General features: G+C 40.3%; 1 protein-coding gene across 1 annotated transcript in view; it reads right to left on the bottom strand.

Annotated features, from left to right (window-relative positions):
* Window positions 1-14,085, bottom strand: part of LOC122815075 — a 3,014,144-nt gene that overhangs the window by 198,583 nt on the left and 2,801,476 nt on the right. The window contains exon 106 of the mRNA XM_044087319.1: window positions 3,267-3,335. Within this exon, the coding sequence (XP_043943254.1) occupies window positions 3,267-3,335 (69 nt within the window). The remainder of the gene's footprint in view (window positions 1-3,266; window positions 3,336-14,085) is intronic.

Below are 14,085 nucleotides of genomic sequence, written 5' to 3'. Positions count from 1 at the left end.
ACTTTGACACACATATCAACCTAACTATCAAATCAGTTAATAGAAAACTTGGTTCCCTTTACAGAATTAAACCCTTTCTCACACCTTCAGCCAGGACTACTATTGCCCAAATTCATCTAATTTCTACCCTCCTCTATGCCTCCCCAATTTATACAAACCTCTCCAAAAGCAATATCAATAAGTTGGCAACATCCTACAACAACATAGCCAGATTTGCCACTGATGCCCCATATCGTACCCACCACTGCGATAATCGCAAATTTCTCGGATGGCTAGAACTGCAAAGCCAGTTTCTTTTTCAGCAACTCATAATCACTCACAAGATCCTGCATCATCCCTCAAATACTCCCATACTTAGAAACCTTATTACCCCCTATCAAAATCTTTTAACCTTACGATCTGCAAACAGAGTACTTGTCTCCACCCTAAAATCCAACAACAGATCAGGTGATTGCCTGTTTACTAACTCTATTGGCAACTCTTGGATCAAGCTTCCAAGAGAACTAACATCCCAGACATCCACTCCACTCTTCAAAAAACAACTTAGAATCTTCCTAAAATCACAGTGTCTATGCCCATGCTCAAATCCTGACTGACACGATCTCCTCTTGACTGATCACTTTAAAGTCTAAATTACTGGATTCCTCTTGCTTTCTTTCTCTCTCTTAAGAACTTTTCCTAAGAAATTTCTTAGCCCTGGCAACAAATCACTACCCTTGCTATGTTATGTTCTATGACAGTACTGTAAATAATCTTGTCTTTAAGTATGTTTTTAATGTAACTGTAATTTGAGTTTTACTAGTCTAAGAGTCACTAAAATTTGTTTAGACAATTGCTTAGTACTGTATGTGGAGCTTTTCTCCCCGGGCCTCTGCTGAAAATGGACATATATCCAGTCAGACTTTCCCGGTCAACAAATGTAAAATAAAATAAAATAAAATAAAATAAAATAAATAAATATACATATACTATATATATATATATATATATATATATATATATATATATATATAAAATATATAATATGTAATATATATATATATATATATATATATATATATACATCTACTGTGTATATCTATATATATATATATATATATATATATATATATATATATATATATATATATATATATATGGGTTCACTTTGTAAATTCGAAATACTGAAATCTTGAATTGCAGTATTTTGAACTTACAAAGCCGCAGACTCACATTTCTGAAACTGGCAGAAGCATGAAATTCAAAATACCGAAGCACGGATATTTTGAATTTCTGCTTCCGTTGGTAGGGTATGTGGATGTTTAGGTTTAATTTTGGTAAGTTTGTGTGTGTAAGTATGTTGGTTAGGGGTTTAGTGTGTGTAAGTGTGTGTTGTGACTGTTATGTGTGTGTTTGAGGGACTGTAAGATGTGCATGTGTGTGAGTTTTGTTTATGTTTCTGTTTTGTGCGATCTCAGAGTTAGAATATATGAGTAGGGGGTGTGTGTGGATATGTAGTTTAGATGAGTTTGTTTGATTGTGGGGGGGGGTTGTGTGTATGTTTATGTGTGTACTGTATGTGTAGCATAATTACGGGATTTTGAATTTTGCTGTTCTGTGCTTTTGAATATGTGAGTTGTGGTTGGGTTTTCGGCTTTGTGGTTTCGAAATACTGACTTTTGAGATTTCAGTATTTCAAAATTACAAAGTGGACCCATATATATATATATATATATATATATATATATATATATATATATATACACATATGAGTTTATAATAAATAATCACTGATGAGTTTGATCAAAACACAAAACAACAAACAAACTCACTAAAATCATCGCAAAACACTAAACATAAATGTAAACCAATAGGTTACATTTGCAATTACGAAACGTAAAACAATGTGAACTATTACGTTAAGTAAAAAAAAAAATAATTGAATAGATGACTTTGCCCCCCAACCCTCTTGGAAATTTAATATATTAACTCCAGGGTCGCACAAACTCAAAAAAAGGCCAAGATCTTTACAATTATGTTATGGTTGATGTAATGCATGTCAATTGTTACATAATTCGACTAACTCTACCAGGAATGAATAACACTAGTGTTTCTGCACAAAATAAAATGTGCGCAGCAATAATTCATATAACATTCATATATATCTATATATATCTATAGCTATCTATCTATCGGGTCTATATTACAACGTCAAACTAAAACAAGTTCGAACATTGTAATATCGAACCGTAAAGCCTGAAAGTTGAAAATAGTGAAGCCAAGGCCCATCAACTTTTTTCCCAGGGAAAAAAATCAGTAGGCCATTTTTGGCGTTTGCTATTTCCTCCACTGTGGTGCGATCTTGGAGTTGGTATATTTAAGTAGGGGGGTGTCAGGGGCACAGGCCCCCACATTGGGGGGTGTGGGGGGTGAAGCCCCCCAATTTAGTTTAAGTTTATACTTAATTTATTTTTTGTCATGGAACGGTGATTTTTTTTCCATGGGAAAAAAATTGCTGTTCTGTGTTTTTGGTTCTGTTGGGTTTTGGATATTAGGGTTTGATATTACAGCGATCGAACTTTTGTAAGTTCGATGTTGTGATATAGACCCTATCTATCTGTCTGTCTATCTATCTATCTATCTATCTATCTATCTATCTATCTATCTATCTATCTATCTGTCTGTCTACATGTGTGTACTTTTTTTTACACTGTGGCCAATACATTTCTTACACTTACCACCTCTGATGTCTAGCATAGAGGACATTTATGATTCTCACTGTTTGCCCTCTTGTTTATTTTTCTGTCATTCTTGTAGAGCTCAAATTTTGTAATATGGTCACATCAACATATTAACAAGACATTATTACCTGTAGAAAAAGTGTTATTAGCCAGAGAAAACTATACAGTTTATTATTACAAAACAAAAAGCAAGACCTCAGAGATATACGGATACAGAATACCTTTTGTTTATAAGGAATTACTAAAGGTGATTGTTAATTATTTAGTACAACAGTTAAAACAGCTATTTTATTAGTAATAATTAAATGTGCTTAATGATATATCAACATGCTTTAAGATTACATGTTATGCTTCAGCACGTTAAGAGTTAAAGGAATTTCTAAAGACTAGCACGGGAATCTGAAGCTAGTGTTTCACTGGTGATATTTTTTAACAAAGCCTAGAAACGACATAAGCAGTGAGTGCCTGGTCCTGGCCTGTATTATAAATGCACTTCCTGACATGGAAATTACTCCAATAAGTGACAGGTAATACAATGAAATTTACCTGGTAATGGGCTTGGGGCAATCCGTTTCCTCCGCTCAGATGATTCTATTATCTGCTCATTATCCAAGTCTGCAGAGAGAGACAAGTGAAAATCAGGCATAAAAAAAGATGTCTCTGACATTAGTCACCATTTAAATATTGATAGCTACAGGCTTATATGATTTTGTCACATAACAAGCATTTGATAAATGCCACAGAGCTTTTGCCTAATAGAACAATCTCTACCAATAAATTTGCAATAACACTGAGCAGTTTCTTTCAAAATATGCTCCGGTTATTAAATGAAAATTAACCATTTTTAGGTCTGAATTCAATAAATGTCAAAGAAGCTTGGGTTATGAAAAGTTTGAGCAATAGTTATAGGTGCTGATGTTAATTAGGCCTGTTTAGTTTGAAGTGCCTGCTATCATGGTTACCAGAAATGGAAGAATTTCTGTGTTACAGATCACTATTAGAGAACTTTAGGAAATGCTTGTATATTAAACTGACTATATAATGTGCGGTTATTTTATTCATACAGATTGCATTTCTTCAGCAAACTACCACAAACCTCAGCAGTACCTGTTTCTTCCTATTTATCTTCATGATTTTCTTCTGTTTTTGAGTCTTTCTTAAAATTATGCTTTCATAGTATTAGATAAATAAGGTCCAACAACCAGTAAAATATTTCATTGTAATTAATCACTCGCTCCATGGCACTGGTGATAGTATTATTTTGTAGATCTTAAAATCTAGAGCCCACAAAGTAATTCATAGCACAATGTTCACAGTTAAACATTTTATTTCATAAACTGTATTTTTTCTTGTAATATGATTGGCTGCTTCTTGTAACAATGTCACAGATACCACCTGTAGTTGTACACACAATAAGAGTAAAGGTCAAAAAGAGTTCTACTGTCCATAACTAAATGATGGACTTTACTGCACCACTTTTTTTTATTTTATTTTTATCCTTTGTTGATTGGGTTAGTCTCACTAGGCTAGTAGCCTCTTTTCAGAGGAGACCTGATGTGGTATTTATAATACTGAGGGAAGTTTGACCAGGGCATCAGGGAATTTCCCCTACACTTTTCGATAAGTGTCATGGAATATTGTATATCTACCTGAGCTACCACCAACTCAAGAGATGGGGCCTCAGTTTAATGTCTCATTCGAAGGATGGCACACTCAAGAGAATAGCACCTCCCCTTAAGCTGCACTGCAATGTCAATAATTGATCTACCTTATGTGGGAATAGAAGCCCAGGGTTTTGCACCAAAGGCATGTGTGCTAACTGACACTGATTACCATAACATAAAAAAGAATGAAGACGTCATACTTGCCCCATATATCATGGTGGGAGACTCAGTTCCCAGAAAGATGGAGTTTGAATCCCCACCACTGACACCAAATGTCACAGTGAAATAACTTGTTTGCCATATATATGAATGCCACTGCTGCCAACCAACATAACACCAGGTAGATGAAGGACATGAGTTGCAGTCCATGAAACCACTCCACTGCAGCCAAACAGTTGTGATGGCTATCAGAAGAGTGGTCTCTTGAGTCAAACTGATGCTCAACAGGTTAAAGCAGAAACTATGCTCCCAGACCTGATTCACTTAACAGTTCATAAAAAAACAGGCTGGCCTTAACAGCATAAATTATATATTGGTTACCCTAGGTATCAGCATCCAGTATCCACATCCAGACTTGGAATCCACACTGACCACTTACTAAGCCAAGTCTTTGGTCTTGCATCCCAGAGTCTCTTCTCTCACATTTAGTGGATTTTGTTACTGTTCAGTGCCTCTTACACACTGTAGATGCATATCAAACTATTATTTACATACACACACACAAATACACAAGCACACACATGTTCATACACTCTCTCCGTAAATACCCTGTATACCATTATTATTTATTTATTTGTTATTTGTTTGTTTGCTTAGTTATTTGTAGCTGTTAACCAGAGAAGAGTGCTGATTACAGTGGAAAATGTTCACTCTTACATAATACAGTAGTAACAGTGATTTTAACTTGTATAAATGTTTTACTTTGAGTTGCTTTTTATATGGATCTGATGAAGCTGTAACCCTGCGAAACCGCTCATCCTTTTGTAATAAAGAAGTGTTTTAGGGCGTTTTTTTGGCTTTTTCTCAGCTTTGTTGGTGTGCTCACATCTTGTTTTTAGGACTTGGTTTTTGTTGTTTGTGAGCCACCTTTGGCAGGAGTGTGTACTGTTTATTTTATTTTATAATACAGTAGTAACAGTTACACAGGAAGAAAGTGGCATACAAAAAGCAAGTAGAATCTTATAAATACTCTAAATGATTTATATTATTTCCAGTAATCCCATAGTATTAACATTAAAAGTAGAACAGAGTATAACAAAGAAAAATAGAATCTTGTAAGCATTCTTTGGCTTTGCATAGTCAATATCTGCAGCATCAATCCTTTCTCTTCAGCACCCCCTGCAACACCTATGTCTGCTAACTATAGCTCTACCTCTAACTCTACCCCTGACCCAAGCCCTAACACAACACTTAAAACCTTTTCCCTAACAATATCGGTGCACAAGACTAAAGGACACAGAAGACACACAACACCAACCTTGAACGACACTAAAAGTATCCCTTTATATAACCCCTTTTTCTAACCATACCTGCAAACACTCATACTTTTAATTTCCAACACCCTCCTACTTACCTGCACTATATTAAACTTTAATTCAATATTACTAGATTCTCACAAACATGCATTCAGTCACAACTGTTCATTCTGTACTTTGAGCAGTTAAAAAGCATTTATTATTTTGAACTGTAACCATGCAAATGCACACTCATGTATATGGGAATCCTTATATTGGGTGACACAGTGCAGCAGGTAGCTGTGTCACCTCACAGCAAAAGGTTATCTGGTTTATTTCTCATCTGGGGTGTCTTCTGTGTAGAGTATGCATATTCTTCCTTTGTTCACATGGATTTTCTCCGGGCGATCTTGTTACCTCCCACATTTGAAAGACATGCAGTAGGTAGATTGGATACTCTAAATTGGCTGCAGGTGTGAGTGCACATTCATAGGTTCATAGGAAATTGCTAGGCTAATGGCTCAAGAGCCTTACAAGTCTAGCCAGGTTTAACCAGATTTTACCCATTTTCTAACCCTGGTGGAAAGATAACAAGAGTCGGCAAGTGGGGCTTTGACTATTTTTACAGACTGCATCTGTCTATAAGGGATGTGGGCACTACCCTAGGAGTGAATCTTTGATTTCCCATCCATTGGTACAAATTGTGCTTAAAGATGGTCAGGGAAGGGCTCTGTTTCATGCTAATAGGTAGCCTATTCCAAAGGAGGGGCAATCTCTGAGACACATATCTGTCTCTCCAACATGATCTAGTCATGTCAGAGATCAGGTTTAGATCTTTGGAGCATGCCACCCTTGTGCAGTTAGTTCTGTGAATATGCAACATTTCCATCAGGGCTGGTTGAGAGACTGCTTGTACGTCAGGCACAGATCACCCCTCAGTACTCGGTAGGAAACTGAATATAGTGATAGGGCTTTTAATCGGTCTACATATATGTTGGTTATACCCTGTATTGTTTTGGTGAGAAACTTCTGTGGATGCTCCAACTGTTGCAGTTCCCTGTTGAGGTGCATGCCAAAGGGTGTATTTTATTTAATTATTGGTCTGATGAGGCCCAGGTACAGTGGTACTATGACATCCTTAGATCTGAATGCCAGGCTGAACAAGGAGAGGGTCACAGTAAGCTGCCTATCGGGCGCTAGAATCCGCCACATAACACAAGCACTCTGGTCACACCACGTCAAGTACAAATATGACACAGTCATTGTCCATGCTGGTGTGAACGACCTGAGATGTACCTCCCTGGACTACATGAAAAGAGACATAGAGGAGTTCTCTGATTATGTAGCCCAGGCAGGTATGACCCTGACCCTGAGCAGTATCCTTCCTTCACCAAAAATGATGCCACAATATAGAGACAAGATGATCAGCTTTAACAATTGGCTTAATTTCTGGTGTCATTCAAAGGGGATCCAGTGTCTGTCTGCCTGGGATGACATGCTTGACAAACCAGGATGACTTGCACCTGTCACCCCTGGGATTCCGGATATTGGCTAAGGCTCTTGCCACCCCCATAGTGCCTTTTTAGGCAAGGCTCTAATTCTAAACCTACCACCCTAGAAAACAAAATGGGAAGAAACTGAGGGTAATGCTGCTCAATGCCAGAAGTCTAAATCTCAAAATGCATCAGTATGGAGAACATTGATGTCTGTGCTGTAACTGAAACCTGGTTCAAGGCTCCTGAGAGCACCCGGCACTATCAGGTTTTACCTCATATCATGCCCAGCCCCAAAACCCGGACCACACCACAAAAGGAGGGGTGTATCCATATTCATAAAGGATACCCACACCTCCAGGTTGGTGGCAACGCATGAAGCTTCGGAAACCATCCAGGTGCAACTAACCATAGGCAAAACTGCTCTACAATTTGTAGCATGCTACAGGCCACCCTCTCAAACTCAGGAACCCCACACAGCCTTCCTGAAGACACTGGAGGGTATAAATGTATCTCCAAACACCATCATATTGGGTGACTTCAACTACCCGAATATAGACTGGGAACATTACTCAAGCCCTAACTTTCTAGCCCAATGGTTCCTGGAGTTCATAAATTCAAATGCCATGGAACAACTAGTCACTGTTCCCACGAGAGGAGAAACTATACTAGATCTCATTATCACAAACATGGGGACAAAATGCTCCACACCGGAAGTATATCCCTCATTGGTGAGATCTGATCATAAACTAATCTCACTGGAAATCCACATCCCCCACCCCAAAACAAAAGACCACAGTGAAGAACTTCTCTAAAGCAAAATTCACACTACTCAAGACTGGTGTGGTATCCTTCAAGGCCCCTGAGCCAGTGGAAACCACAACCCAAGCTGCGGAAGCCCTTACAAATGCCTTCTATGAACACCTCCAGGACTGCATGGATCAGGCAATCCCAAATAAAACCAAGACTCTTTCCACCAAGGGCAAACGTCCAGTCTGGTGGACCCCAGCCATTAACAAACTTTACAATAAGAGGAGAAAGCTATTACATGATAGAACAAAATCCATAAAAGGGAAGTCACCCCTGATCATTATTAGTAAAAAAATACGAGCAGTCATAAAATCAACTAAGGCCAATTTTGAGAGAGAAATTGCCATGGATTCAAAAGACAATCATAAGGCCTTTTTCAGCTATGTTAGGAACCTGGGTGGAAACTCCCAGATATGCTCAGAATTAGTCCAAAATGATTCAAAAATCACTGAACCTACAGACATTGCCAACATACTGGCAGACAGGTTCAGTGTAAACTTCACCCCCCTCTCCCCCATAAAGGAGAGATAACTATCCCAGCGGAGTGTAGCCTCCCAGACATCTCTCTAAAGCTAAAAACACAGCATCAATGGGACCGGATGGTGTCCCCAGCTGTGTGCTACACAAGCTCAATGAGGAACTAAACCCGTACATAAGGCAGCTGTTTAATCTCAGCCTTACCACAGGATACGTGCCCAAGGAGTGGTGTACGGCAACTGTGGTCCCACTCCACAAAGGTGGTGCCTCTATGGACCCTGGTAATTACCGCCCCATAAGCTTAACAAGTCTAGTCTGCAAAGCTATGGACAGGATCATAATGGAGCTCATAAACAAAGATATAGGGGACTTGCAGACATTGGACCCGACCCAGTTTGGCTTTGTCAAGGGCAGATCATGCCTTTTGAACTTGGTCGACTTCTTCAAAACAGTCACCAAGGCCATTGATGAGGGAAAGGCAGTCCATACAGCCTACCTTGACCTTGCAGACACAATACCCCACTCGGGTATTGTAGAAAAACTTACCAGCTTAAATGTAAACCCATATGTCACAAGATGGGTTGCAAACTGGCTTAAGGACAGAACCCACAGGGTTAGAGTTGCTGGCGCTATGTCAGACTCCAAGCCGGTCACAAGTGGTGTCCCACAGGGCTCGGTCCTTGGCCCCTGTTGTTCGGCATCTACTTCTCAGAAGTACAGGCCAACATGGGAGGACTTTGGTTGACAAAGTTTGCAGATGACTGCAAACTGGGCCATAGTGGAAAGTGCATCGGACACGGATATCCTTCAGGGGACTCACGGAAACTGATAGCTGGTGCCAGAGCCATGGCCTGAAGTTAAACGCCAAAAATGTATAGTCATACCCTTCAGGAAAAACAAGGTAACCCCAAGCTACCATATAGGTGGCAATCCACTAAGCACAGAAGAGGTTATCAGGGACCTGGGGACCCAGGTTGACAGTGGCCTTTCTTTTGACACTCACATTGCTAAAGTGGTTAGAAAGACCTTCTACATTGCCCACCTGATCATGAAGGGATTCACATCCAGATCTAGTGAGGTCATTGTTCCCCTGTACTCTTCACTTATCAGACCAATGATCGAGTACAATGCCCCATTTGGGATGTATCTCACCCGACATCTGCAGCAATTGGAGAGACCCCAAAAGTTCCTCACCAAAAGGATAAAGGGACTCCAAAATCTGTGATATGCTGCCAGAATGAAGAAACTCCAGCTCTATTCAGTCACATACCGTCTGCTCAGAGGTGACATGTGCCTCACATACAAGGCCATGTCCAACCCGGAATTAATGGACATGCTCCACCTCAAAAAATCCAAATTCACCAGAACCACTAGAGCAAGCGACTTAAACCTTAGCACGGATATAAATAGGACGTGCTGAAGGGATAGATTTATCACTCAGAGACTCCCTAGGCTGTGGAATAAAATCCCAGTCCATGTGAGGCAGAGCACCTCGCTGGCTCTGTTCAAGAGAAATCTTGACCTGTGGATGGGAGATCATAGGTTTACCCCGGGAATCATCTCTGTGTCACTGCTGGACAGAGGCACAACAAACTAATGGGCACAGTATTTTTTCATATAAGGGTGGCGAAACTTTGGGCTAGGCTTATAAATGCCTTAGGGCAGATAGCCTAGTATAAACCTATGAACCTATGAACCTTACTTATAAGCTGAGCCACATAGAAGGATTTCCTCAACACCATGAACACATGGTGGTCAAACTTCAGATTACTATCTAGCTGAGTACCTAGATCTCTCACCACTGAGTCCACTCTTAAAGGGTGCTATCAATGTTGTAATTTGCAGGGGTGTTTGATTTCCCAAATGGTATTATTATGCACTTCTCATTTAGTTTCAGGCCATGGCTCTGCCACCAATCATTATTCTACATCAGACGTTTTTGTGGACTATCAACATCATTTGGGGAATCAGTGATTGCTCCCAGCTTGCAGTCATCCGCAAACTTGGTCAGCCAAAGCAATGAGCAATGAGCCCTGTGGCATTCTACTGGTGACTGGCTGCTTGCTGAGTGTGGATTCTCCCACTCTAACAACATGTGTCCTATCTGTGAGCCATTTGGCTATCCATCTGGTGACAGAGGTTTATGCCCAATTTTGTGAGTTTATCTATAATACCTGAGTGGGGTATTGTGTCAAATGCCTTGGCCTGGTCAACATAGGCAGTATGCACTGTCTTACCCTCATCCATGGTCTTGGTGACCTTCTTAAAGACGTCCACCAGATTAGGTTGGGTCTAGAGTCTAGATATTTCCTATGTCATTTTAAGCAGGTTCGTGAATATCCTTTCCACAGCCTTGCATATGAGGCTAGTAAGACTTATGAGTTTGTAGTTTCCTGCGTCAGTTGATGGTCTCCCCTTTTGCAGAGGGATAACTGTTGCTGTCCACCACTGTACTGTGACAAAGCTTGTCTGGAAACTCTGGTTAAATAGAAATCTGAGTGCGCCTGCCAGGGCTTGTTTCAAGCTATTTAATAGACACCCTGGGATTCTGTCAAGTTGCATTGATATCTTGTTTCTAGCTTTAGAGAACAGTGATGACCAGTCCTTTTGTGGTAACAGGCAAAGGGATGTTAGGTGGCATTTCATGGGGAGTGACCAAAGGTAATGAAGGGGTGAAATCTGAGCTGAATTTATCATGTGAAATTTGAGCTGAATTTATCAGCTAGCAGGTTTGCTATTTCTTCTGGCTGAGTATAGGTAGTTCCATCTACAGCCAACTCAGCACATTGCTGAGTGTTTTCCTTAAAATTTTGGACACAACTAAAACATGTAATACCACAACGCTGTGAAATTAAAACAGATGTTTATCTGTGTGCCAGAAGTGCTAATTGGTGAAACAGAAATCGTACTTTTACTTTTGTATTCCAGTGGAATTTTTTTACTTCTATTTGGAACGGGTGCTGCTGGCTTTTTGGTTGTGGTATTACAATTTTTCTTCTTGAGTGGTTACAAAACAACTAAAACATGCTTTGTGGTTATCATCTGCTTGGGAGTCTATTTTTGTCTCATATTTATCTTTTGAAGACTTGAGTAGCTCCCTGATTTGCCTGTTGAAAGTGAGAGACTTTTTTTATCTGCTGAGCATCCTTGCACTTACTTCTAGACCGGAATTTCTTCCTTCTGTTGTATAGTCTATTTATGTCAAGGGTCCACAAGGGTAGCTTGTTTCCAGCTAGACCTGGGTTTAGTTTGGTCAGGTACTGCAGTTTCTATGCAGTTGTTTAAGTGGTTGTATGGGGCATTAGTGCATACTTCTGTATAGGTCCCTGTAATTTTGGGGTTAGGGGAGCTTTAAAATTAGCTGTGTTATCACTTAATAGAAGGTAATTTGCCTTGTAAAAATTCTTTAGGGTTTTAGGGTTTGATGGGGGTTCTACTGTTACATTTATTTCAAAGAAGAAAGAATTATAATCCAATCCTACCAATGAGAACATTATTCTGGTGGGGTTGCAACTCTCTCCCATGTTTGTGAGTACTATGTCAAGGATATTTGAGCCCCTAATAGGAGTGCAGACCACCTGTTTCAGAGTATTTGCATTAACAAAGTCCAGGAATCTCTGAGTCTGCATGCTAGTGATTATATGTGTTTCCCATCTTGTGGCAGGGTAATTAAAGTCATCCATGAGTAGTATGTGGGGTTGAATGGTAAGTAATACTAGTAACTTCAGGTATGAGGAGTGGTTTTCATGATTCATGTTTGGGGACTTGTAGCTAGCAATGGTATGGTGAGCGATTTTTACCTATTGTCAGCTGCTCAGGGAGTAGCTCAAGCAAGTCATCCTATTTGACCAATCTATAGGTGTGATTTTTTTATGTATATGAAAAGACCTCCTTCTCTCATTTTTTTCCTTTTCAGGGGGTGGTCTGAATATGTGCTGCACATTGTAGCTTGCACTGCTGGTATGCTTTCTGCATCCTTGAACCACGTCTCTATAACTGCACAGACATCAGCATTCTCCAGGGCAAGGCTAGCTTCCACAGATTGCAGTTTCTTGTTAAGACCACAGTCATTGAGCAGTACTAACTTCAGCTTGGCATTGGAAGAATTGGTTTGGCACTGCCTAAAAAAGGCACCGTGGGGTGGCTTATGCCTTGGCCAGTACTCAAAGGCCTAGTGGTGACAGGTGCAGACCATCCCTGGCAAAGCAGTGCTGTGTGTTGATCATGTTGTCCAGGGCTGACAAGTACTGGATCCCCTTGGAATGACACCACTATCTTAGCCAGTTACTGAAGTCAATCATTTTCTGTTTGCATTGTGGTATCATTCTTGATGAAGGTAGAATGCTGCTCAATGTGAGGCTTATACCAGCCTTGACACATATTCAGAGAGGTCCATCATGTCTCTCTTCATACAGTTCAGGGATGTAGGTCTCAGGACATTCACATCCACATGAACTATGACTGTGTCATACTGGTGCTTGCAGTTGAGTGACTTGAGTGCCTGCATGATCTAGTGAATCCTGGCTCCTGATAGGCAACTGACTTTAACTCTTTCTTTATTTAAGCTGGTGGGGGGGCTTCTGTGTATCTCACAACAGAGTCGCCTATAGCCAAAATGTTTGAATGTGTGTTGCGTTTCCTTAGGTGTTTGCTTGCTGAAACACTGTTAGGAGTTTTCTGATGTGTAGTGATTGGTGGTGACTTGTTTTTTGTTTGTATGTGGTTTCTGAGGGCAGCATACGGGAGGCCTCTGAGGTTTTGGTACGTTACTTATGAGTACCTCCACATATATTGGTATTTGTGTACAGACCTTACATACTGTGTTTGCCTCACGAATGAGTGGTTGTCAGCATGTATGAGACAATTGCTACACTGCCTAAGGATGCTCATGTCAACTAGGCTGGCCACAGAGATAGTAGGAAAGTGCTTATCTATGGTTTCAGGGTTTTACCATAGGTTTAACCAGGGACAAGAGTTGTTGTTGTTGTATCTTTCGGCTTTTCCCGGTTAGGGGTCGCCACAGCGGAACTCCGGTCTGCTAATGACTGGCAGTAGATTTTTTACATACCGACTTACCAGGCCTTATGCACAACATTCAACGAAGGTACGCCCATTCAAGCATGTCTCCACACAAAAGACGCTTTAGCTGAGAATCGAACAGGACAACGTCTTATTGTGAGGCAACAACGCTACCACAGCACCACCACCGCAGTGTCAACCAGGGACAAGAGTGGGGAGATTTAATTGGACTGGGATGATAGCACACGGATGAAGAATGGGTGCTTTACTTAGTGTGAACTACAGCTTCCAAGAAGGTGATGCTGCTCTGCATGTAACTTAGATGCTGACAGAACTGCAGGGGGACTGGGGATGGTTGCTGAAGTAGTTATTCTAAGGGAAATTTTGACTTGATAGCATTTGCGTCTATGCAGGACACCAACTGCCAACTGTGAGCTTACATAGACGC

Source organism: Protopterus annectens, chromosome 11.part0, assembly GCF_019279795.1.
Source record: "Protopterus annectens isolate FY-2018-M chromosome 11.part0, PAN1.0, whole genome shotgun sequence".
Taxonomy (NCBI): Eukaryota; Metazoa; Chordata; order Ceratodontiformes; family Protopteridae; genus Protopterus; species Protopterus annectens.
This window is presented reverse-complemented; position numbering and strand designations above follow the sequence as displayed.